The sequence below is a fragment of the Leptonotus elevatus genome, chromosome 9 (assembly GCF_054856555.1).
Source record: "Leptonotus elevatus isolate MCC_2025b chromosome 9, RoL_Lele_1.0, whole genome shotgun sequence".
In the NCBI taxonomy this organism is placed as follows: Eukaryota; Metazoa; Chordata; class Actinopteri; order Syngnathiformes; family Syngnathidae; genus Leptonotus; species Leptonotus elevatus.
The window spans coordinates 3310901-3334059 of NC_141247.1; the positions used below are offsets into that span (position 1 = coordinate 3310901).

General features: G+C 39.7%; 2 protein-coding genes across 4 annotated transcripts in view; both read left to right on the forward strand.

The window, feature by feature from the left end:
• The window catches only part of LOC147167877 (storkhead-box protein 2-like), a 69131-nt gene that overhangs the window by 1662 nt on the left and 44310 nt on the right, over positions 1-23159 (forward strand). The window contains exon 1 of one of the 2 annotated variants that reach the window (XM_086084533.1): positions 11652-12695. The exons of the other annotated variant lie outside the window; for it this stretch is intronic. Coding sequence (XP_085940659.1) covers positions 12488-12695 — 208 coding nt within the window. The 5' untranslated portion in view covers positions 11652-12487. Of the gene's footprint in view, positions 1-11651; positions 12696-23159 lie in introns of those variants that run through there. 2 annotated transcript variants of the gene reach the window in all.
• On the forward strand, positions 4224-9416 carry LOC147167878 (uncharacterized). Of its 2 annotated transcripts, none has more exons than XM_086084536.1 (4): positions 4224-8093; positions 8180-8436; positions 8583-8688; positions 8774-9416. In XM_086084536.1, the coding sequence occupies exons 2-4, from the start codon at positions 8309-8311 to the stop codon at positions 9191-9193; spliced, it is 654 nt and encodes a 217-aa protein (XP_085940662.1). In that variant the 5' UTR covers positions 4224-8093; positions 8180-8308; the 3' UTR covers positions 9194-9416. The 2 variants fall into 2 exon arrangements, with proteins under 2 accessions (XP_085940662.1, XP_085940661.1); XM_086084535.1 differs by having other exon boundaries at positions 4224-7125; positions 7933-8436.

Sequence of the window (23159 nt, forward strand, 5' to 3'; positions counted from 1 at the left end):
GGTATCGGTACTCGCCTATTCCTACGTTTGAGAATTGTTTGTCCTTGTTCCTCCTCTTCTTTACGGTTTATTGGCGGTTGATAGACCAGTTTAGATAGCATTATTGCTATCAACTGATATTGTCCTCCCACTGCTAGGAAACCAACCAGTCTGTATTGATGATGGCCAGACGTTCTGAAGTTTGCTGACGACATTTAGCAGTGGGAGTCTGAAGCTACCTCAAATCTTAGCTCGTATCTCAAGACAAAAAAATGCCCAAGCGTCATCTTGAAAAACTATCTCACCGCACCAGTAAACAACTGTACAGTTTCCAGAGACGTCGCTGGGTGAGACAAACTAGTGATATTGCCAGTAAGCATCCTAACGCTTGACTGCACATTTGGTAGATGCTTTGATTGGTTTACTGTGCTGCATGGAATTTACTGACATCAAGGCAGCTATAAAATGTCATAGTCTGTAATTTTTCCACCCTCAGAGTCAGAAAGCTTGCCTTCTCCCCTGCCATCCTCTCAGGTTTAGAAGGCTCAGAGGCACTTAAACAACACTACACACTGCCATTATCAATGTAACTGGAATGTGAGACGCCAGTAAGATCAGATTACAAAATGCTGTGTGCAGTTAGTTATCATACACCTCACTATGTTTCCATCACACATGCACACCCGTATAATAGGGATGCACCGAAATGAAAATGTTTGGCTGAAACTGAAAACCGAAACGCCGAAAAAAAGTATGCCAATTTTTGCTATGATTGCATTTATTATAAATAATTAAAATTATATTATTATAAAATATTTATTTAGCACTGGCATTTAAACAAAACACAATATCAATTGAAATGTGCCCACACCGCAGACATGTTGGCTCATGGTATATTAAACACCAAACGAGAGGTGAGCATTTTCTGGCGGTGCTATTGCACTTTATAGTCTATGCAGTTCGCACGCGTGGGCATGAATGCGTGCGGCACACTTAAAATCAGCACATTCACATATTCACCAACGTTTCAAAACAAATAAATAAATGTCTTCGCACCAGCCAATCAGCTTCGGGAACAGACTGCAAAGTCGCACACAGCGTCTTGTACAGGTCTGTAGCCACCTGGAGATAGCGCTAAGTGTTTTCGTAGTTAAAACTGTTAATGTTAGCCAAAGTATTTAGCACGGCCACTGGGATGCCAATGAAAAAGTGGAAGCGTTCGAGGGGCACTAATCAAAGAAAAAAGGGAATATGCTGCAGGAGAAAGAGTGGCTGACCTGTATTGCAGTACTTGGCAGTTCTGTCTATTTTCGACCCGCTGAAATGCTGTACACCAAGCGACACTTCTCTCCTCCGGTGTGCACAATGACCCCGGGAGCTGCTGCGACTGACCGGTGAAAAGCCAGCAAGAAGAGAGGCGGACACTCAACCCCGCGTTCGCTGTTTAATTCAAACAGATGCTTGCTTGCAGCGTTTTTTTTTTTTTTTGCTTGCGTCACCACAACATCCTATTTAGGCCACATTCAATTTGATTTCGGCCAAATGGAATATTTTTGGGTGGCAAAATATTCGGTGTATCACTACCGTATAGTTATGATATTTAAATGACTTAACATAATCTTGTTGCACATGTAATTAGAATACATGACTGTATTAGTACATAGTTGAGTTGTCTAGGTTAACAATAGCTTGATACAACGTGCAGTAGGGGACACCGCAGCAAGCAAAGGTTTTGGGCGTTATGTTTATTTTGGGGTCCCAGATGTACTGTATGTGCAGCCATGGTGTTTCCTGTAGTGTTAATTTTGTTAAGGAAAACTAAATTAAAATATTTTCGTCAACACACATTTTACCAGAAGAAGACTAGACAAGACTAAAACCCGCATTAACTCATTCACTCCCAGCCATTTTCACTGAAGCAACCCCCTTTACTCCTGGCTGTTTCACTGGATTTTGACTGATTTTGCAAGGCCCAAAGATTAGTGTCTCTTTTTTCATCAGGAAAAAAGTATATTTCGATCAGTTTCCATTTTGCAGCAATTAGCATTAGAATATAGCTAAGTTTCATCATTATTCACAAATCTTTTAAAACCTTGAGGAAAATAGCTTTTTGCAACATGGCCCTGGTTGATCTCTTATACACTGCTGCCACCTGCTGGCCGTTTTGTGATAACTACCATGGCTTCAAGTGTTCTCTTGAGTTCAGAGGCTGCATCAAAGACTTCTGTATGCTCTAGCATAAAATATATATATATATATATGTTTTTGGGACCATGGTGATATTTAAAATAGAACGTTTTATAAGTTTTTGGGAGCAAATTAGTTAATAAACAGCAATTGGGACTAAATCAGTATGCATTTTCGTCGACCAATAAAGACGAGACAAAATTTTGCTCATTTAACTCTTTGACTGCCAGACGTTTTCAGAAAAGGGATGCTGTGGGTGCCAGCCGATTTAAGCATTTTGACTGATCTTTCAAGGTCCACAGAAAATTTTCTGTTTGGACTATGGAAACACACATACCACAATGAAAGATTGAACTCTCATCTTTCATCAGAAAAAAAAAGTTTGTTTCTACCTTATTCCGTTCTTCAGTAATCAACAATAGAAAATGGTTAGTTTCACCCAAATGCGCTTGTTTTGGACCAAAATATGGAGAAATCAAGCTTTTAGTGAAACGATGTAATTTCATGCACTAGTGAATTTTACACTTCTTTTTGTCCATGAATGATGCCACAAACACCTAAATAGTGCTTTACTTCTATAAAACACTACCACCAAGAATGAAAAAGTGTTTTTTGATAGCAAAATACGTTTACTTACATTCAACAGTGTAACAATTTGACACAACAATTTGGCAAACTATTTACAATCGTGTGCAACTGTGGTACTATTTACAATTATGTGGATGTTTCAACTACAGTTTTTCTTTTTGTGTAACAGTCCCCTGCGTGCAAGGAGACGCAACAGGATTTGCACAACAGATTAGTTTCACTGCGATTGCCTCTTCGCGTGCAGACGCTACACTTTCTTGCCGGCCGTTTTTTCCGGGGAATAGCAAGTATATACTGCAGTGTGTGTTGCCATCAAGTCTACTATCAGGATCATGCTACGGTTACGTTACGGTGGTGTTACGTCTGGCTTCCTCATGTCCTTCAGTTCCTATACCGGGTGGTAGATGTTCTGATCCATCTTATCCACTCCATTCATGGTGGCATCGTAGTCCAGAACCAGTGTCTTCTCCGTGATCAGACTGTACCACTCCTCCGATGAATATGCATTGGACTCGGGGTACTCTTCATCGTCCGCCTGTGCTCCGCATTTTCCAGCGTTAGCATCGCTAGCCGGTGAGGCTTTATGACGTGTTCATAGTCGCGCGTCAACCTCTGGAGTCACCATCATCATCATCATCATCAATGTGCATTGGTCGATGCTTTTCGACTACTCTTCATCGTCCGATTGAACGTCCGCCTGTGCAGAAGTGCTCGGTTGTGCTCCGCGTTTTCCGTAGGTTTTTACTAAACGTTATTTAACGTTTTTGGCAGTAAAAGAGTTAATAAAGAGTGGACTAGAATCTATGGACATTTTATTTCACAAACAACAACGAGACGAAAATTATGATTTTGTAAAATCCTGTCTCTGCACACAGTGACACACCCCCTTTCAAATCTGCAGCTAGCGAGTGCAACGTAACATTAATGCAACAGCTATAGGCTAACGTTCAAACAAAATGCTAGTTAATGCTAGCTTGTAGCATGGAGTCATAAGCCACTTGTTGATCAACTGTAATTGTGTATGAAGTTGTTTTTCATCGAAAATATGAGAGAATATTTTATGTGAAGTAATTTTAGATTAGATGGAAATGTTCAATATTATCTGCTGACGAAAAATGTAAAAAAGTAAAATAATTGTCCTGACTAAAACTAGACTAAAATGTTGACAGTTTTTGTTGACTAAAATTAGACAAAATTAGGTTTTCTGCACTAAAATAAAGACTAAAAGGTGGCTAAATAAAAATGGGATGAGGTTGACTAACTATGATAAAAACTAACAAGTGTGATTGAAACTTAACTAAAACTGAGACTAAATTTGAAAATTGTTGATAAAGTCAACACTAATTTCCTGTCCTAAACTGTGTTAAATTTCATTTAATTTGGCTGGCAGTGACAGACTGACTGGTTGAGAGGTCAGGTACACTGTGGACTGGCAGTGTACCTGACCTCTCAATCAGTCAGTTGTAACAGTCCAGCTCACCTGTGACCTTAATGATAAGTTTTATAGAAAAGGCATGAAAGGACAACCATTTGAGCTTGGTATTGTATGTTCTATTTTTTATTTTATTTTTCAGCTTCTTTCACATGGCAGTTTGACTGCCCTCTGCAGGTTGTAAAATAAATGCACTAATGCAACTATGCAGACACATGCAGTACAGTCAGGCAACAATAGTTTTGGTGATGTAATCGGCAAACACTTGAACTATTTGTACTCCATGATGACATTATTTTTTTCCAATTATGACACAAGTTTGTGGCACCATTGTAGGCTGACATGTTGACATATTTTGCTTCATATTGTGTGTGTGTAATGTGCTGGCCCCTGTACTGTACCTTCATTATTGTTATATGGTACTTAAGTTCCATGTCTGTCAAAAATATACCTATACTGTATTATCTTGGATGGTATGAAATGGCACAAAAACTGACACATAAAATATGTCAGTTGAAATGATGAACTTAGCAACAGAAGCAATATTAGTATACATTAGTTGAGGGGTCACCAACCTTTTTGAAGCTGAGAGCTACTTCTTGGGTACTGATTAATACCGATTAATGCAGTTTGATACACACTTCTGAAATGCCAAATTTACTCAAATGACCTTCAATAGTGTTGCTGTTATAATAAAAATGAATAGTATTAATTCATGTGAAGACACTGATCATTATTAATAATTTCTCACAATAAATGGGAAACAGATGAATAGCAATACGCAACTCTTTATTTCTATAACTGTGCCAATGCAATAAAAAAAGTGATCACTTGTACAATATTTCTAGGAAATTACAATGTCCCATCACTGGTTAGCTATATTAGAACAGGCCCGTAGGCTACACACAAGGTCCTTGGGGACCACAGGCACCACATTAGTGACCCCTGCATTAGTCAGAAACTTTAAAGCGTTGTAGTAGAGGTGCAACGATTAATCGACAACAAATCAAGTAGCAAATTAGTCAATATTTCTTTTTCATAATCAGGTAATTGCTTAGATAGCCTTTTAATTACAAATTATCTTAGAATTTCAGCTTCTGAACTGTAAATATTCTCCAATTTCTGTTGTCCTCCATGATAGCAGACGGATTGTCTATCTATCTGATTTATTAGTTGAATAAAAACATTTACTTTACTGAGGCAAAAATGTTAATAATTGTTTTCCAATTTTCCAACTATACAGACCAAACCAGTAACTGAATCGTAATAAATCTTTCTGCACTTTTAATTTGAAATAATGTTCTGGTTTTTTTTTTAAATAAAGGAATGGGAATGAAAGTATGTTTTTTTTTATCCTGTTCATTGATTAATCGACAAAATAATCAACAGATTAATCCATTATTAAAATAATCATTAGTTGCAGACCTACTTTGTAGTATCTTATTCTAGGTAGGGCTTTCAGAAAAAAATATTTTTTGTAATCAATTAATCTATCGATTATTCCATCGATTAATCAAGTAATGGTGTGTGTGTGTGTGTGTTAACTGTGTGGTTTTGTACCGCCATGCATGTGTGACTTGACGCACGGTAGTGGGGGCGCTACGCACAGTCCGTGATCTGCATGTAGGGTGTGGCGGCTCTGCATACCGATTGAAAATGAATAAATAAAATAAAATGATGCATTTACTTGCTAGAGCTTGGACTCGCACCCAAAATTCGTGTTCACTTTTTTTTCTGTATAAGGGACAAATCCCAAATCATCTCAAACGGTTTACTAATTTTGTCAAAAAACATGTAATGTCATAGTCCAGAAAATGACAAATCTAATTTATAAATCATAATGGTCAATGATAAATGAAGTGTCATTCACACTTATATTATGCTTTATCTACATACACCATATGTGTCTAAAACATTTTACCAGGCCTCATTCACTTTTTTGAAAACAATGGATTATACCAAGAGTGTATGTGTCTGATGCGCTAACGCAGCCGCGTCAACCTATGGAAAGAGCTCAAATGTCGCAAAATTATAAAGATGACAACTTCATATTTGGCGAATGCAGCTCAGTGGGGTACGACCTTTAAAGCTACTGAATGTAGAAAATTATATTTCGAATCTCGACGGCCCCCTGTGCCAGTGGAAAAATGAAACTGCACAAACCCTTCTTCATATACACAACGCACACATGACTTCACATCTGTAGACAGAGGGCGGGAAATTCAAACCCGAATTCAGTCTGAAAACTATTGGCCAGAGGCTTGCAGGAGTGCCCATTGTGAACGGCTAAGGTGTTAATCTACTAATTAGAAGATGTTTCAGTCATAAATGGTCAAATAAAAAGGTTATTGTAAAGATATTTTTGGCCAAATTGTTATAGAGAGCAGCTTTAACAGATGTACAAATGTAACAATGAATCCCTCTACTGGACTAATAAGACACTACAGCAGGGGTTAAATTAAAGTTCTCCGTCGTGGGGACGGATTTCCGTCATTTTGAAAATGAGACAAGGGTGCACACCCATGTTTGTTGTTTATGATCCCATCACTAAACTGACATTGCTTTCACACATTAAATTGATTAATTTGGAAATACCACTTAAAAAGTTATTGAAAAAGTATTGAATTTTAATATCTGGGTGAGGTCTAAAATTTCATGCTGTGTGTACCTTCTCCGTGGAGAAGCAGCAAGCCATATTAGGAGAAGTTGGCGGAACTGTCTGTTAGTGCTAGAGTGCAGGGTGGCATTGCGGAAGAGACATGTCGAGAGTCGAGTCCTCCACACACTACGTGGCCAATTTGAATGTAGGAGGGGAAAGAGGAAGTTTTAATCGCTATTCACTGTTTGGAACTTACTCACTGAAGAAAAGGAAAAAGTTTGAACTGTCAGCGTGCTGCGACGTCCTGCAACGGAGGAGTTAGTTGCCGCTACATGCTAACGTGAGTCAGAGTTCCACCTTCCTTACATAGCACGCACCGATGTACTATTTAAACACCATATTAACAATAAAAATTTAAAAACTAGCGACTGGGATAAAAGTTTGTTTTGCGGTTGATACGCATGGTCATCATCGTCGTAGCGTAATTAGGCCATATTTACGGCGCGCGCGTGCATGCGTGTGTGTGTGCGTCTTTGTGAGAGATGAAGGCAAGGTTATTTGGGTGTAAATCTGTAAATGTTGCCTTCATAAGCGTTATTTGTCCGCTTTTTCCCCATGTCACACGTTATGATGGCAACAACTGTTATGGAGAAAGCAAATCTACTTCCCTAATGAGGTGAACACAACAGCTCATCACCCATCCGTGCCCATCTATCTATCTATCTATCTATCTATCCATCTATTTATTTATTTATTTATTTATTTAATTAATTAATTAATTGGATTTTCGTTCTTTGCGGTCCGGTCTCTACACCTACAAATAGTTGGGGTCCACTGTTACTGTCCAAGTTACATCATTTTAATAGTATAGTGATTGGATTACGTTAATAACCACATTGTTTTAACAGGTAACTGAAACTGAACTGAATCAGAAAAACACAAATTAAAAGTAAGCTTCCAACCCTGCTTATATAGCATAACATGACCATGTTATATGTATAGATATTATACATATTATACATTGATACTGTCTTTTAAGTCTGCTTGATTTTTATCACTCAAAATGCATAACATTTATGTTTTTAATTATGAAATATATTTTACATTTTTTGCATTCCCAAATACTTGATGCTTCGTCTGTTCCAAGGAGTGTTTGGGTGAAGGGTCGAAGCCAGGAGTGGTGGGACATTGACGCGAGTTGCTTAAATGATGACAACTTTTGGATGACAAGAAGAACCTTTGCTTATTTGTGAGCGCCTTGCCCCACATGTCATCCAACACAACTCAAATTTCCGCAGCTTCGTTCCGGTAAGCAAGCGCGTTGCAATTGGGCTGTTCTGGCTTGCAACTGGTTCTTGTTTTCGGACTGTAGCAAACCTTTTTGGTATCGGCAGGTCAACAGTCTGCAAAATAAGTTCTGTAGTGCAGTACGTCAGGTTATTTTACCGAAATACATCAAGATACCCAAGGGAGATGACTAGCAAGAGGTGATCGAGGGATTTCGACAGCGGTGGGGTTTCCCTATGTGCGGAGGGGCAATAGACGGGAGTCACATCCCTGTCATTGCTCCACAACATAACCATGGGGACTACTTTAACCGCAAAGGATGGCATTCTGTCATCCTCCAGGGTGTCGTGGATCACCAATACTGGTAAGAGTTTATACTTTTCATCTATTAATTATAGTATTTAATATTATAGTACTTGGACAATGTACTATGATAATATTAGGCAGTACATCAATGGATCCCCACATTATGTTCTTTATTCATCACTAACTTATTATCTCTTCTAACAGTTTTATGAACATCTATGTTGGATGGTCGGGAAGTGTCCATGATACCAGAGTACTAAGGGATTCTAACATCTACCAGTTGGCAGAGAAAGGAGAGCTTTTTCTACCTGTGAGTTAATTTGATGAAATTCCATTAATCATTTACCTATATTGTTTTTATGAATACTTTTCATTTTGTTTTCCCATGATCTAAGGATACTGAAGAGATCATTGGTGTTCAAGTACCAATCGTGCTTCTTGGCGACCCTGCTTGTCTGCTGCAAAACTGGCTTTTCAAAGGGTATGCGGACACAGGAGCCCTGACTGTTGAGCAGAGGAGCTTTAATGAGCGCCACAGCAGGGCCAGGATGACTCTGGAATGTGCCTTTTGTCGGCTGAAGGGGCGTTGGAAGTGCCTTGCTAAACGCCTGGATGTGGACATCTCAGCTGTGCACACCATCATAGGTGCATGCTGCACACTTCATAACATTTGTGAGACGTATGGGGAGGTCTATGAAAATTCAGGCAATGCTGTACCTCAAGAAGAAGGTCAGGCCAGCAGAGGTGTCTCACCAGATGTTGAGCCAACAAGAGTGAGAGAAGCAATTACACAACTTTTTTACAGGCAGCGATGATCAAGGATGGATTTTAGCTTGGCATAAAGAATTAATGGTTTGGAGTTCAACTGACATAAAAAGCCAAATGGGGACTTGACCTCATTTTATTTTCAAATATTAGGTTAAGAAATGTCATACTTATGTCTTGAAAGAATTAAAACTACAACTTTTTTTGTTGTATTTTTAAATGAAACCCCATTAAGTATAAAGCATGTAACAAAGTATAGAGAATGAGGTCGATTTTGTTTTGAAATATACCAGTAATAAAAATCTAAAAAGGAAAAAAAATACTTTCTGTGGTTTGCATTTATTAATCATTCAGGCCAACAAAACCATAAGTTTCAGACAAGATGGTTTTTTTTTTAACAGAAGTAGCTACTTACCTGAACAAGTAGTCATGCTGAAAATAAATTGTGAGTTGGACAGGCATTGGTTAAAAAAAAAAGGTAAAACAATGACTTTTTTAATTCACAAAATAAAATAATCTACATATATAAAATAATAAAATTTTAATTCCGAAAATAAAGTGTCATTTGACATTCAAGTCTTTCCTTTAACACTGAAAATTAGTTGCCAAAGTTTCTATAACTATTTAGCAAACATTTCTGGCCATGTAGTGCAATTTCAACATGTGGGCGTGAATTCAAAGCACAACAATATCAAACTACTGTGCAAAATTGCAGTAACATAACTTAAATTGTAAGAACCTCTTTATTTAGCTAGTTTTCATCTGGAGGATGTAGCCTACTGTAAAATGTATGCAGCTCCTCAAAATTAGCTGCAGTGTGGCACGCATGTGCACTGTTGAAAGACAGAGGTTGAGCAAAATCTTGAAGGAAAGATGTTGGCTGAGAATATGATGACGTTGAGGGGAACGGTGTGAAATGCTGATTGGGTAGATGATGTGTAGACCTGGGATAGCTGCATTGGTGCTTGGTATGAAGGTGGGCTTAGAGCTTGTGATCTGTCCAGATATTGCGTTGACATGCTGAACATATTACGATCATGCTCGTGTTGAGCTGCTTGCATCTTCATCAGTCTGTGTCATCATTTTTCAAGGCATCAGTAATCCTGGCAGCAAAACACTCCTAATCCTAACCGCAACGATGCAAATGCAGTTAAAATACATAGCTGCCAAGCTACAGCTGGAATGCTGTCTTGATTGGCCGAAACTGCCAAAATTAAAAATAAATGACTAATAAATAAATAAATAAATGAATGAATTAAAGTGAAAATGAAAATGGATATTAAAATTATAATTCAAAAATTAAATACAAAAAATGAATATAAATGTAAAAAAAAATGTGTATATATATATATATTAAAAAAAAGAATTTTTACATTTATATTCATTCATTCAGCTGGAATGCTGTCTTGATTGGCCGAAACTGCCAAAATTAAAAATAAATGACTAATAAATAAATAAATAAATGAATGAATTAAAGTGAAAATGAAAAGGGATATTAAAATTATAATTCAAAAATTAAATACAAAAAATGAATATAAATGTAAAAAAAAATGTGTATATATATATATATATATATATATATATAAAAAGAATTTTTACATTTATATTCATTCATTCAGCTGGAATGCTGTCTTGATTGGCCGAAACTGCCAAAATTAAAAATAAATGACTAATAAATAAATAAATGAATTAAAGTGAAAATGAAAACGGATATTAAAATTATAATTCAAAAAGTAAATACAAAAAATGAATATAAATGTAAAAAAAAAATATATATATATATATATATATATACATATATATATAAAATGAAGTATCAATCAATAAATAAGAACGCTCTGCTCACATTTATTTATTTCATGCTGCAGACGCTCTGTCAGGTCGAAATGATATTCAAATGAGGGGGCGGTCCTAAACATGTTTTAGGTTGGGCTTTGCTGTTGCAAACTGCCTTTCAATGGTCGAGTGAGCGGTGTATGTTGCTCACATTTATTTATTTCATGCTGCAGACGCTCTGTCAGGTCGAAATGATATTCAAATGAGGGGGCGGTCCTAAACATGTTTTAGGTTGGGCTTTGCTGTTGCAAACTGCCTTTCAATGGTCGAGTGAGCGGTGTATGTTGTTTTTCCATTTATACTTATTTATTTGTATTAAAAAAAATTCTTATATTTTTTATATCCGTTTTTATTTTCACTTTTATTTATTTACTTATTTTGTCATTTATTTATTTTTAATTTTGGCAGTTTTGGTCCTCTATAGCTGAGTGTTTGGCAGTACAATGATGCAAAGCTTTAGACACACACACCGTTGTGCATGGACGCATCAATTCAGCTTTGGGATGTGTGTGTTTTCTATGAATGGACAGCAGCCTCCAGTTTTTGCAATGGGGGGGGGGGGGGGGGTAAAGATGGGGTGGTCTCACAAGAATCCTGCCCCCCTCTCCTTGCCCCCTGCCTGCTCCTCCTCTCCGCCCTCCTCTCCCACAACACTGAACATAGGCAGGGAGAGAAGGCGAGTTAGAGCTGGTGAACGAGGTGAAGGGACGAAGGAGAAGACAAAGAGAAGCGCAGACAGTTTTCGTTCTATCCAGGATTTACCACATATTGGTGATTTATTTAATGCTTTTTTTGTCTACAAGACATCCATCATCATCACATATGACAGCGTTTTCTACTCAGTAGGCATTTGTCAACGGATTGCGGGTGCAATGTGGATAGATAGATGTTGAAGAGGGGAGCCAATGTGTTTTTCCCATGGATATTTTTTTGTTCACTCTCCTCCCTCCACTTGCTTTCTTTTGTATTCGCATGCCCTCCCACCTTCCCTTTTTCCCTCGCTTGGCTGCACAAGCTTTTTTTTGTGTGTGATACAACGGCTCTCCTTCCCAGAGACCTCCTTTGACCCATACCAACAATGTTGTCCCCTATTTCATAGGAATCGACCGCCCATACCTCAAACAGACTTTGTTTTTCTGTGCTGCTGAGCCGTATTTTTATGTCATCTATTTGCTGTCCAATGACTTGCTGCGCTATCATACATTTTTTGTGACCTGAGAAGCACGAGACGTGGATGTACTCACTGCTACATGCGTTTCTGAATCAAATCTGAAGATCATTTTGGCGAGATGACCATGAATGTCATTCTTTTCTTCACAAAATGGTGGTGGTTTGACTTTCATTAATTGACTTCAACTACTGGTTCTGCAGAATGGAATTCACGTGATAAGCTGCAAACGGGTAGCCTTGAGTCTTTTACCTGGCTCCAACATTCAGCTTGTTTGTTTTGACTCAGCCTTGTAGATCAAATTACCACCTGTTTGTTTCTGCCACCCAATTTGGTGAGGATGAAGAAGACACACAGCAGCACATTGAGGCGGGCATGGCCCAGCTCGGAGCTGTCAGAGCGGCTACTGTCACCGGCAGCCTGTGCAGAGCCTCACAGGGGGCGACGCTCTCACAGCGAAAAAGACTACAGAATCCACAAACACAGGAAGAAGAATCACTATCCTGCACAGTACATGTGTCAGAGTCCACCTGCTTACTTTCACACAGGTACTGTGAACACGTCACCTGAGAGATTGTTTTTGACTTGACAGAGCTTCTTAAGAGTCATGGACTCGTGCTTTTACAAATGTGCTTTTACAAAATGAGTACTGTTGTAGTCAATTAAGCTTAATCATGTCAAAATGGAGAACTTAAGGAAAACTGAGTATCTACTGCTCCATAGTTAGCTGGCAAGGGTTGTTGCCATGGATACAATTCAGCACTTCTGACATGTTATGGTGATTCTGATTGGTTCCATTTGGTGTATGTAGCATTTCTTTGTACTTGCAGCTTTGGGTAAAAATGAGCATCTACATGTGTGCGTGTGTATAATTGAATATTTGTCTTATTAAGTATTGGATTGATAATCACATCCTTTATTCCAGTTTTTGGTTAAAAATAGGATTCGTATTTTCATTTTCAATGAAGCAACCGCCTTTGCTCCCGGCTGTTTGACTGGATTTTGACAGATTTTGCAAGGTCCACAGAATATTCTGTTCTATTGCTATAAAAACATGGAACCTACCAAAAGAAAGATTAGTCTCTTCTCTCATCAGGAAAAAAGTATATTCTATCTCTTTACCTGTTGCAGCAATTAGCATTAGAATATAGCTAAGTTTAATCATTATTTACAAATCTGTTAAAAACACTGGGAAAATAGTTTTTTTGCAACATTGCCCTGGTTGATCTCTTATACTATCCTGCCAGCTGCTGGTGTTTTTTTGTAATAACTACCCATGCTTAAGCGACTTGTTCAGGTCAGAGGCTGCATTAAAGCCTTCTGTATGCTCTAGCATAAAACTAAAACATATAAATATGTGTTTGGGACCATGGCAATATTTAAAATTGAACGTTTTAATATGTTTTTGGGAGAAATTTTTAATAACATGTACTGTACATGTGAGGTGCAGGTACTGTATTATTTTTGTTAGGGTTGAGAACAATAACTTGATATGACTGGTTATCCGTTTGTGAAGGCGATAGATACAACTGTATCGGTAGCACACTCCTCAAACGATACAAAATCTGCCAGCAATCCTTAGATACATTGATTCTAGCAGTCAAGGCTACCTAGATACAAGGCTAGCAATCGGTTGTGTGAGTATTTACAGTTTTCATCTCTGACACCACAAAACATATTGCGCGGTGCTCTGTACGTAACATTATGCATACAACCAAAAATAACATGGTTGGGCAGTCACGACATTACTGGTTAAACTATATTTCTCATCCACTAAAAGAACACACACACGTATGTACCGAAGCTAAACAACAATTGCCAGCCAAGCTAGTCATTGCAACTCTAACTCTGTCAGTCAGTACTCAGCAAGCAGTGTATCAGTGCAGTGGACGGACGCCTTAGCTTGAATGGCACCCTACGTGCAAGACCCACTTTGACTTTGAAATGTTGTTTGTGCAGATTATTGTCTCTCCAAAAATAAATTGTGGCATCCATGGCCTAAGAGGTAGAGCAAGTTGTCAAGTATCCGGAGGGTGCGCTGTTCGAATCTCGCTTTCTCCAAGTCATGTGTCATTGTGTCCTTGGGCAAGACACTTCACACTGTTGTACAGCTGGGTGTAAATGTTTGGTGGTGGTCGGAGGGGCCGTAGGCGCACACTGGCAGCCGAGTTTCCGTCAGTCAGCTGTAGCTACATATGTAGTTTACCACCACCAGAGTGTGAGCGCCGGAATAATGTATCCATTTGATTGTGAAGTGTCTTTGAATGTCCAGAAAAGCACTATATAAACAGAGCTCAGTGGTAGAGTGGTAATTTCCCATCCGTGAGGTTGTGGGTTCAATCCTCACCCCTGGTGATCATGTTGAAGTGTCCTTGAGTAAGACACTGAACCCCGATTTGCTTCCAGTGGACCTGGCAGCAGTCGACCACTGGTGTGTGAATGGGTGAATGTGAGGCATTGTGAAGTGCTTTGGGCACCATATGGTGTAGTTAAATCGCTATATAAAAAGCAGTCAAGTCCATTTACCAATTGTTACGGATTGTCCGTATTTTGTTACGGAAATCAACGAACACTGTCGCGTTCTGGCCGTAACACGAATATTATGGATATTTTAAAAAGCCGCTAGCTCCGGTGATGTAATGCGTCACTGCTCATTAAATTCCTCTGAACTGTCTGTCAATGCACTATACCGTAAGTCCGAGGTGTTCTGTCGAGTTGCGCTGGGAGTGACGAGGAGAAGCCAACGCGGAAGGGAAGGCAAGTGAGAGGACTCCTCACTTGCCTGTGTGAGTGCGTGTGCGTGTGTGTGTAAGTAGCAGCCTGCTACACAAGACTAGCAGGTATGTGCTAGCTTACAGCGTTCGAACATTTAATTCCGTGATCCAAGTGTCATCATAGTGAATTGTTTCTTTCTGTAATGCAAATAAAGCCCAAATTGATTAAGCAATAGATAGTTAACTTGCTACGAAGTCAGCCGGTGGCTGTGTCCAGCTTCCTTCCACCATATTTTTGGGAACGCCGCGGTTCAAAGCATAGACAAAAGCATAAAACGACACTTATAAAATGGCTAAATTGACGAAAATGAGCATGCAAAAGTCCTCGTTGTTACGGGAAAGCTTACAGGCAAAGGAATGACAGTGGTACGTTACAAAAAGTGGACTGATCGCCGGGATCCCTATACATTGAAGAAGGAAGATCTGGTGCTAAACGGCAGGCCATGGTCACGTACATGGACACCGTGAATTACCTTATAAATGCGAAGAGTGCGTATACCTTTGAACAATTAAAGGCATATAAATCAGTGGAGGCAATCAACCAGCTGTGTTGTCTTTGGTCTGTATTTCACATGCCCAAAACGAGAGCTGCGTGTTACCTGCACATCAACGACCCAAATCAAGTTGACAACACTCCAAAAAGTGAAGCTTCATCTCCACATTATTAGACCAATAATGTGCAGAAACAAACAACAACTTTTATTTATCAAGTAACTCTACTCGAGTTACTCGAGTACTCGTTTCAGCCCTATACGTAACGCTTGTACATTACTCCCCAAGCCTGTTGATTTTTTGGACCATTGAAGGATGCTATTTATACTGTATAATAACGATGCATTTACTTTTAAGTTGTGCAAAACAACGGAAGTTTATCGATGTCCGACCAATACAAATCATCTGAACATAAAAGGGATTTTAAACAGTGACTCAAATCTCACAGGGAAACTAACATGACCTTTGGTTTAGAATACCAAAAATGTGTTAAATGAATCCTCTTGATGGGAGATTCTTCTCCTAGTGAGATGGATTACAACATTTTGTAGTGTTCCAACTACTGAGCAGGAGGGCCATAACAGTTGTAGTCACATTGAAAAATACTGGCAGGCTGCATTGGCAAGACGTGCGGCGCCAGTGTGCCGATGCCGTGATTTGTCAATCATTCGGTGCCGGGGGTCCAATCACATTTCAGGGGACCCAGTGGACAGTGTGAGAGTCTGTTTAACAAGATGATGCGCTGCAGGAAGATACCTTCGGAGTAGTGGGCCCTCTTCAAAACCCGGCTCGGTCGGTTGATGCAGAATTCTTCATAGGAACGCCTCAAGGAAGGTGATCCACCTAAGATCTTGTTCTGGTCGGTCGGTGCAGAATCCATACAGCAGCAGCATCAGATTCGATCAGCGTCACAGGAGGGGGAGGACAGTTAAGAAGCAGTTGTAATACAGGCCTACATGTAGTTTAACTAAATGCAAGAGGATAAAAATAAGTCTGAAGTCGAGATTTAAACACTGTTATAAGTAGTTCCTGGACTCTGGGCCATCATCAGGACTCGATTCTCGTTCACATCAATGACCTTGCCCCGAATAAACTTGAATAGTTTGCATCTTGTACTTTTCCCGTAAGACGCTCTATTTGTCCATTATATGAAAAATCCAATTTGTATCTGCGTTTACTAAGTTATATTCACTTCTCTCATTCAAACATATTGAGTTGTTGAAGCCTACACTGGCCGTTTGCACAGTGTACCAACCCCACGGAAATAACTAGGATTGTGGAATCCAGATCCAGAAAGTAAAAAAAACCTGCCACAGATTGGCTTTAGCCACCAGATGCTTCTCTTCAACTGGCAGGTAAACAAACTCGTCCCCTTCTCTTGAGTAGAAGGCACCTGTGACTAAAGCCAAGCTGTTTCAGGGTTTTTACTTTCTGGACCTGGATTCCCCAACCTTACATATACCCTGGCCGACTGGAGAAACGATGATGTTGTTGTGTCTCATTTGAAATCCATTAGTGTTGTGTGTATCTTGAGCAGCAAACACACATTCCTTCCCTGGCGTCCACTTCCGCACTCCCGCATATATGCGGCTCTTATTGGAGCATGTGGTTACATGACTGCGTAAACTGAGCGCATACTGAGTCAAAGATAATAGAGAGGCAAGAGCATACTTGTACAATGGGTTGGTTTGGGACCCACGTTACAATAAGCATTGACGGATTATGTCTTGAATGGAAAAATTATGCATAAAATGGCCACTCTACAATTTGTTTAGAGTCACTACTGATTCATGCACAGCCCTAGTTATAACTTAGGTACCCGCTATAAGGTCCAAAACTATGATACTACCGTTTCCAAGTATGACAGCTGGTGTTGATTATGATAGTCACGTAACTCTTTGGCCACTAATATTCACTCTATAAATTGTTCTTCAAACCTTTGTACACATAATCATCGGATGTCTGTTTCTGCTCTCTATATAATCCGCTGTTCCAGAAAGGGAACGTCATTCATATCTGTGTGCATCTCTTGGCTTTGTGATTTGTTATGACACCACAAATTGTGGTGTTTTGATGCATGTCTGTCATTTCATTATCATGCTAAAATGAAAGGATTGTATTTGTTTAGTTTGTCTTGTCTCAATCAAGATCAAGAACAATTCTTCTGCACTTTTGGCTTCCCCAATCAGGCATCGACACAGCTAATTATACATATAACTAAGTCATTGCTAAATAGTAAATACTTAATATTCAGAATTCAGAATTGCTGCATGAAAGGAATAAATATGAATATGGCCCCATTTGAAAACCACGATGTTAGATAGATTATTATTATTTATTTATTTTTATTCCTTTACTTAAGTTTCTCAAATCACAGTGTCAGATTTAATTATTTGTGATGTAAAAGACTGGACATAACAGTAATTTGTTTTTGTGTGTAAGTATGGAAGAATTTTATTGAACCTCTATTTATCTTAAAGTAATTGAGAATAGATTCTCACATGCAATGCCGGTTTGTCTGTAGACAGCCGAGTAAAAGAAAGCAAAATAAAAGATGTGTCTCTTCATTTAAGGGCAAGATTGTGATGAAAATATTCAGTAATGGTTGTTTAGGTCTGAATGATAGGGCAGTTGGTTTTAACTTTTAAATGTAATTCTATTGTCTATCATTTGAGTATATTGATGAAAGCATCAGCATGCTTCCAGAGCTTCCGCTAGTCTCATAGTAACTCTTGAATGGCGGAATTGTGATGACTTGAAATGAGGGTCAGCCGCTCTCGGCAGGAGGAACTCAATACATCCTCAAGCTGTTGGCTCTTATTTCTCCAGGATTACACACTTTCATTGTATCTAATTCTATATGTATTTTGTATAGTGCCTAACTGAGCTAGATAACCTTGTGTGTCCTATGACCTATTTTGTCAGAATCAACAACAGAGGTGGCAAATCCAGGTCCAGAAAGTACAGTTTGTCTTTAGCCTCAAGTGCTAGCTAGCTCGCTAGCTCCCATGGTGCTCTTTTACCTGCTGGGGAGCTAGCTAGCACCAGGGACTGAAGCCAAACTGTGGCAGGGTATTTACTTTCTGGACTTGGATTTGCCACCTCTGATCTACAATTGACATTGCTTGTTAATTCTGTGGTCATTTATTGTAAACTTATATTTGAACATTTGCTCACTGCTTGATTTGAACAAACTAAAAACAATCCTTCTGCTGTCAGTAGGTTTACCTTTAATATTCCTCGTAAATGACTCATAAATGTTGACTCTTAATTATAACCAATCAAATGGCTGTGTGTTGTAGCTTGGATATAGGCTATTGGGGTATTATCTGGATTGTGAGTATTAAACAGCTGACTTGTGCATGTATGCACAGTCTTAAGGATGTAACAATAGCCTGTATTGTACGGAGCCAAACAAGGCAGATAAGCTCTATAGTGTGCTCTGACTTTTCCCCGGCATCTACACACAAATGTCCAAATACAACTCCATTCTGCTCACAAATATTCAATATTGAAGCTTTGTTGCACTGAGATCGCATCATTGTTATTCTTCTTTACGAATAAGCATAACCAAGGGTGTCAAAATTATCGGGTTAATATCTCGTTAATTTTTTTAACGCTCGATTAATGACCGCTCCTTATTTGGAAAGCCTCTACTGAAGGGAATTCCAGTCACGACGCAGCATAAACGTCCACGTCAAAATTACCCAATAGAAATGCACTGTACTACACTAGAGCTAAAACACACAATGTTTAAGGAGCAGAATGTTAGCGTGGAGGAGCCATTTGGACTGTGTTGCACTTCCACCTGTTCCCTGCTTTGACAGAACGCACTCGGTTAGCCGTTAACAACGAGCTAGGTTGCTCAAAGTGTCCATGGCACTTTCAAACCCAAAGCAAAATTTAGTTGATCTGATACTAAGCTCTTTTTTATTCCTCAAAGATGTTTTAGGACAACACACACAAACTTCAAGGCACTTTACAGCACTGCGTCATTACCTTGTTAACACTTCACTCAGAATATAGTATATGACTCGTCACACTGAAGGGATATTTGTGATCTATTTCGTTGCCGGTCCAGCAAACTATGTCTTCACATGGTCAGTGGCAATGTTTGGTGACCACGGCCATTAAAGGTGCATGTTGCAATTTTGACACAAATTGGAGTGTTAAAATAACCATATTTTTCACCCACACATGTTTTAAGAATTGTATAATGGACAGGAGGCACTACTGTGGTACAATGACTGTTGTCCCTATTTTCCTGTAGAGTGAAATAATGATCGGGTGTTTGGGACCGAATCTTTAAGCTTTTGTGAAGTCAGACGCGTGCACGTTTCTCTCTCGCTCCGCGGAAGCAATGGGAAGGCGGAAGTGTTTGGGAGTGTGTGGACGAGACCGTGGAAAGACATGTGTGCGGACGAGACCGTGGAAAGACGTGTGTGCGACAGCGGATATGAAAGTGTGTCAAAATAATAATGAACCAAGACTGCAGTGCGACCCTCCGTCTCCCGGTGGCTCCTTTTGTTCGACCATCGGGCTGAAAGTTTGGCGACATGCAACGGGAGTTGTCCATGGAAGTGACTCTGACTGAGGAAAATATCTACCCTGCGTTCCCCAACCACGGTCAGAATACAGAGCCGGAAAGGATAACACTGTCTAGTGTGACAAAAAGGGCAAAACTGAAGTCGCACAAGCGTCGCAGGAGGACGTGGATCAATATTGAAGCAGCGTTAATATTGGAGTAAGTGGAAAAACCTAAGAGGATGAAACGGGATCCACAGCTTGCTTTCTTCTTGCTAAAAAGTTTAGACCTCGTCACGAAAATGCGATAGGGTCTATTTATGATAAGCAATGCACAATAAAGCTACCACTAACTAACATCTCGGCACTTTGGGCGTGGGCACGTCGCTGGCTACCATTCCGCTTTTCACCAGAGAAGTCGCAAATCTGCAAAAACTCGCGTAACTTGCGTTCGGCACCTTTAAGTAAATAAAACTTTCGACTTTGTGCTTGTGCATTGTCTAAGTAAATATTTTACTAATTCTTGAATTGATTACACGGCTCCCTGACATGAGCGGTTGTTTTGATCTCGTGTGCTCCACATGCTAGATTCAGACACTGCTGGATAAAAGAGCAAGAGCGGAGCCTGGAATGGACTGCTTGTATACGAGTTCTAAATGTAGGAGATTTTGGATATAGACCAGTCCTTTTCAAATAGGGGGGTCGTGGTGCGATGTCTGGGGGAGCACATGTGACCTGAGGGAACATGTTTTGCCGTGCTAGAATAAAGTATAATTGCCCGTCCACTACAGTTGGTGGCAGTGGCGCCCTCATTGTCATCAGAGGTGCCAAATCCAGGTCCAGAAAGTAAGCTTTAGCCTCAGGTGCTAGTTACCTAGCTCACTAGCTAGCACCCATGGTGCTCGTTTACCTGCTAGGGAGCTAGCTAGCACTAGGAGCTAAAGCCAAACTGTTGCAGGGTTTTTACTTTCTGGACCAGGATTTGCCACCTCTGATTGAATGAGTTGAGTGACCTCAGGGAACATGTATTGCCGTGCTAGAATAAAGTATAATTGCCCATCCACTACAGTAGGAGGCAGTCGCGCTCTCATTGTAAGCAGAGGTGTCAAATCCAGGTCCAGAAAGTAAAAATTCTGCCACAGTTTGGCTTTAGCCTCAGGTGCTAGTTACCTAGCTCACTAGCTAGCACCCATGGTGCTCGTTTACCTGCTAGGGAGCTAGCTAGCACTAGGGGCTAAAGCCAAACTGTTGCAGGGTTTTTACTTTCTGGACCAGGATTTGCCACCTCTGATTGAATGAGTTGAGTGACCTCAGGGAACATGTATTGCCGTGCTAGAATAAAGTATAATTGCCCATCCACTACAGTAGGAGGCAGTGGCGCTCTCATTGTAAGCAGAGGTGTCAAATCCAGGTCCAGAAAGTAAAAATTCTGCCACAGTTTGGCTTTAGCCTCAGGTGCTAGTTAGCTAGCTCACTAGCTAGCTCCCATGGTGCTCGTTTACCTGCTAGGGAGCAAGCTAGCTAGCACCCATGGTGCTCGTTTACCTGCTATGGAGCTAGCTAGCTCCATAGCTAGCACTAGGGGCTAGCTCTGTATAAGTATTAGCTCCTCTGCAGAGGTGTGAGTGAAGAACACTGAAATAGACCGATACAATCCGATACTTTTGGCTGATATCGGACCAATATCAATATTGGATCGGGACACACCCCTAATGGGAGCTGAACAGACACTGCCTGCACCAAAGTCGGGTAAAGATGAATTTAATTCAACTGAAATGCTGCTGTCGATACCCACAACATGAACAGTGTGAAATTTGCTGATAATACTTGCACTGCATGTCTGAACATTAATTTTACACTTAAAAGGTACTGTCTGATGTTTCTCCGTTGCTGTTTGTAAATACAACATTAAAGTTCAAGAGTAACGTAAACTGTCATCCGTATTTGGAGCTGTTCCGACTGAGACACATCCTATCCATATATCCAAAATGAAACAACCTTGCGATTCCCAAATGTAGTTTCAATCCATCCTGCAAAAATCGGATTTCATGTGCTTTGTGACTGTTCAAACTACAAAAGAGCCATCTGGATGGGCTAAAATTCGGATTTTGACTGGCAATCTGAAAAGGGCCTTAGGGTGTATGTTGTGAATTGAAAACGTAGTTTGTGCGAGTAACTGTTAACAGCACTATGAAAATCAAGGAAATTGTGAATAATAATTGCATTGCAAGTCAGTTTACAGTGTGCGACACAAAATTTTCTCCCAGCGCCCCTCAGATTACAAGTTTCTCTTGTGCTTCTAGTAAACATTTTAGTCTGGAGCCCTGTTCAAATATAAAAGACTACCTCTTGATCACAAGCAATAAGCATATGGCCGCTAGTTGATGGTTAGCCTGCTAGCGGTTGATGTGAGAAGCTAACATAACTCCGTGCTTGTCAAATAGCACAAAGAGATGCACTCAAATGCATTTTCTATGACCTTAGTCAGTATAGTCTATCTATTGTTTTCCTGGAGCCACAGTAAACATTGTATACGAGACAGGACAGCATACACACATACATAGATTTATATGAGAATAGGACAACAACAGGTTGCTTTAGTTGCTCTTTTCACATTGTATGAGTAAGCAGCAGCCACTGGCCTGGTATGTGTACCAAATATTTGTATTGGTGCTTTTTCATGTTAGAGTCACAAGATCACAGACAGACTTTATTGTGTGGAACAGCAATGTACTGTAGGTCCACACTGCCAAATGATACACATGGCTCGGTTTAGTTTTGGGTCAGCTACTACAGTGCTCTCTCTCTCTCCACTTATATATATATATATATTATAGAGTACACATTTTAGATTTAAAACTTGCACAAAACCTCAAGAGTTTGAACTGTACTTTGCGGAGCTGGGATTAGCGAACAAGGATCACCTCTGTATGTGTATTTTCAGTTATTTTATTTTTTATACCACTTATGCCAAATAATGGACCAGCCTCAACAAAGATGAGTGAAGGTTGTTAATATTTATAAATGAACCATTTACTATGCCCCATAAAAATGTTGTGTATTTGTGTGTGTGTGTGTGTGTGTGTGTGTGTGTGTGTGTGTGTGTGTGTGTGTGTGTGTGTGTGTGTGTCCTACATCCAGTAGTTATAGTGCTCAAAGTGGGTCACACCAGAACCCAGCTGCAGTACTGCAACACTGGATCCTACGGAGGTTTTGCTCGCA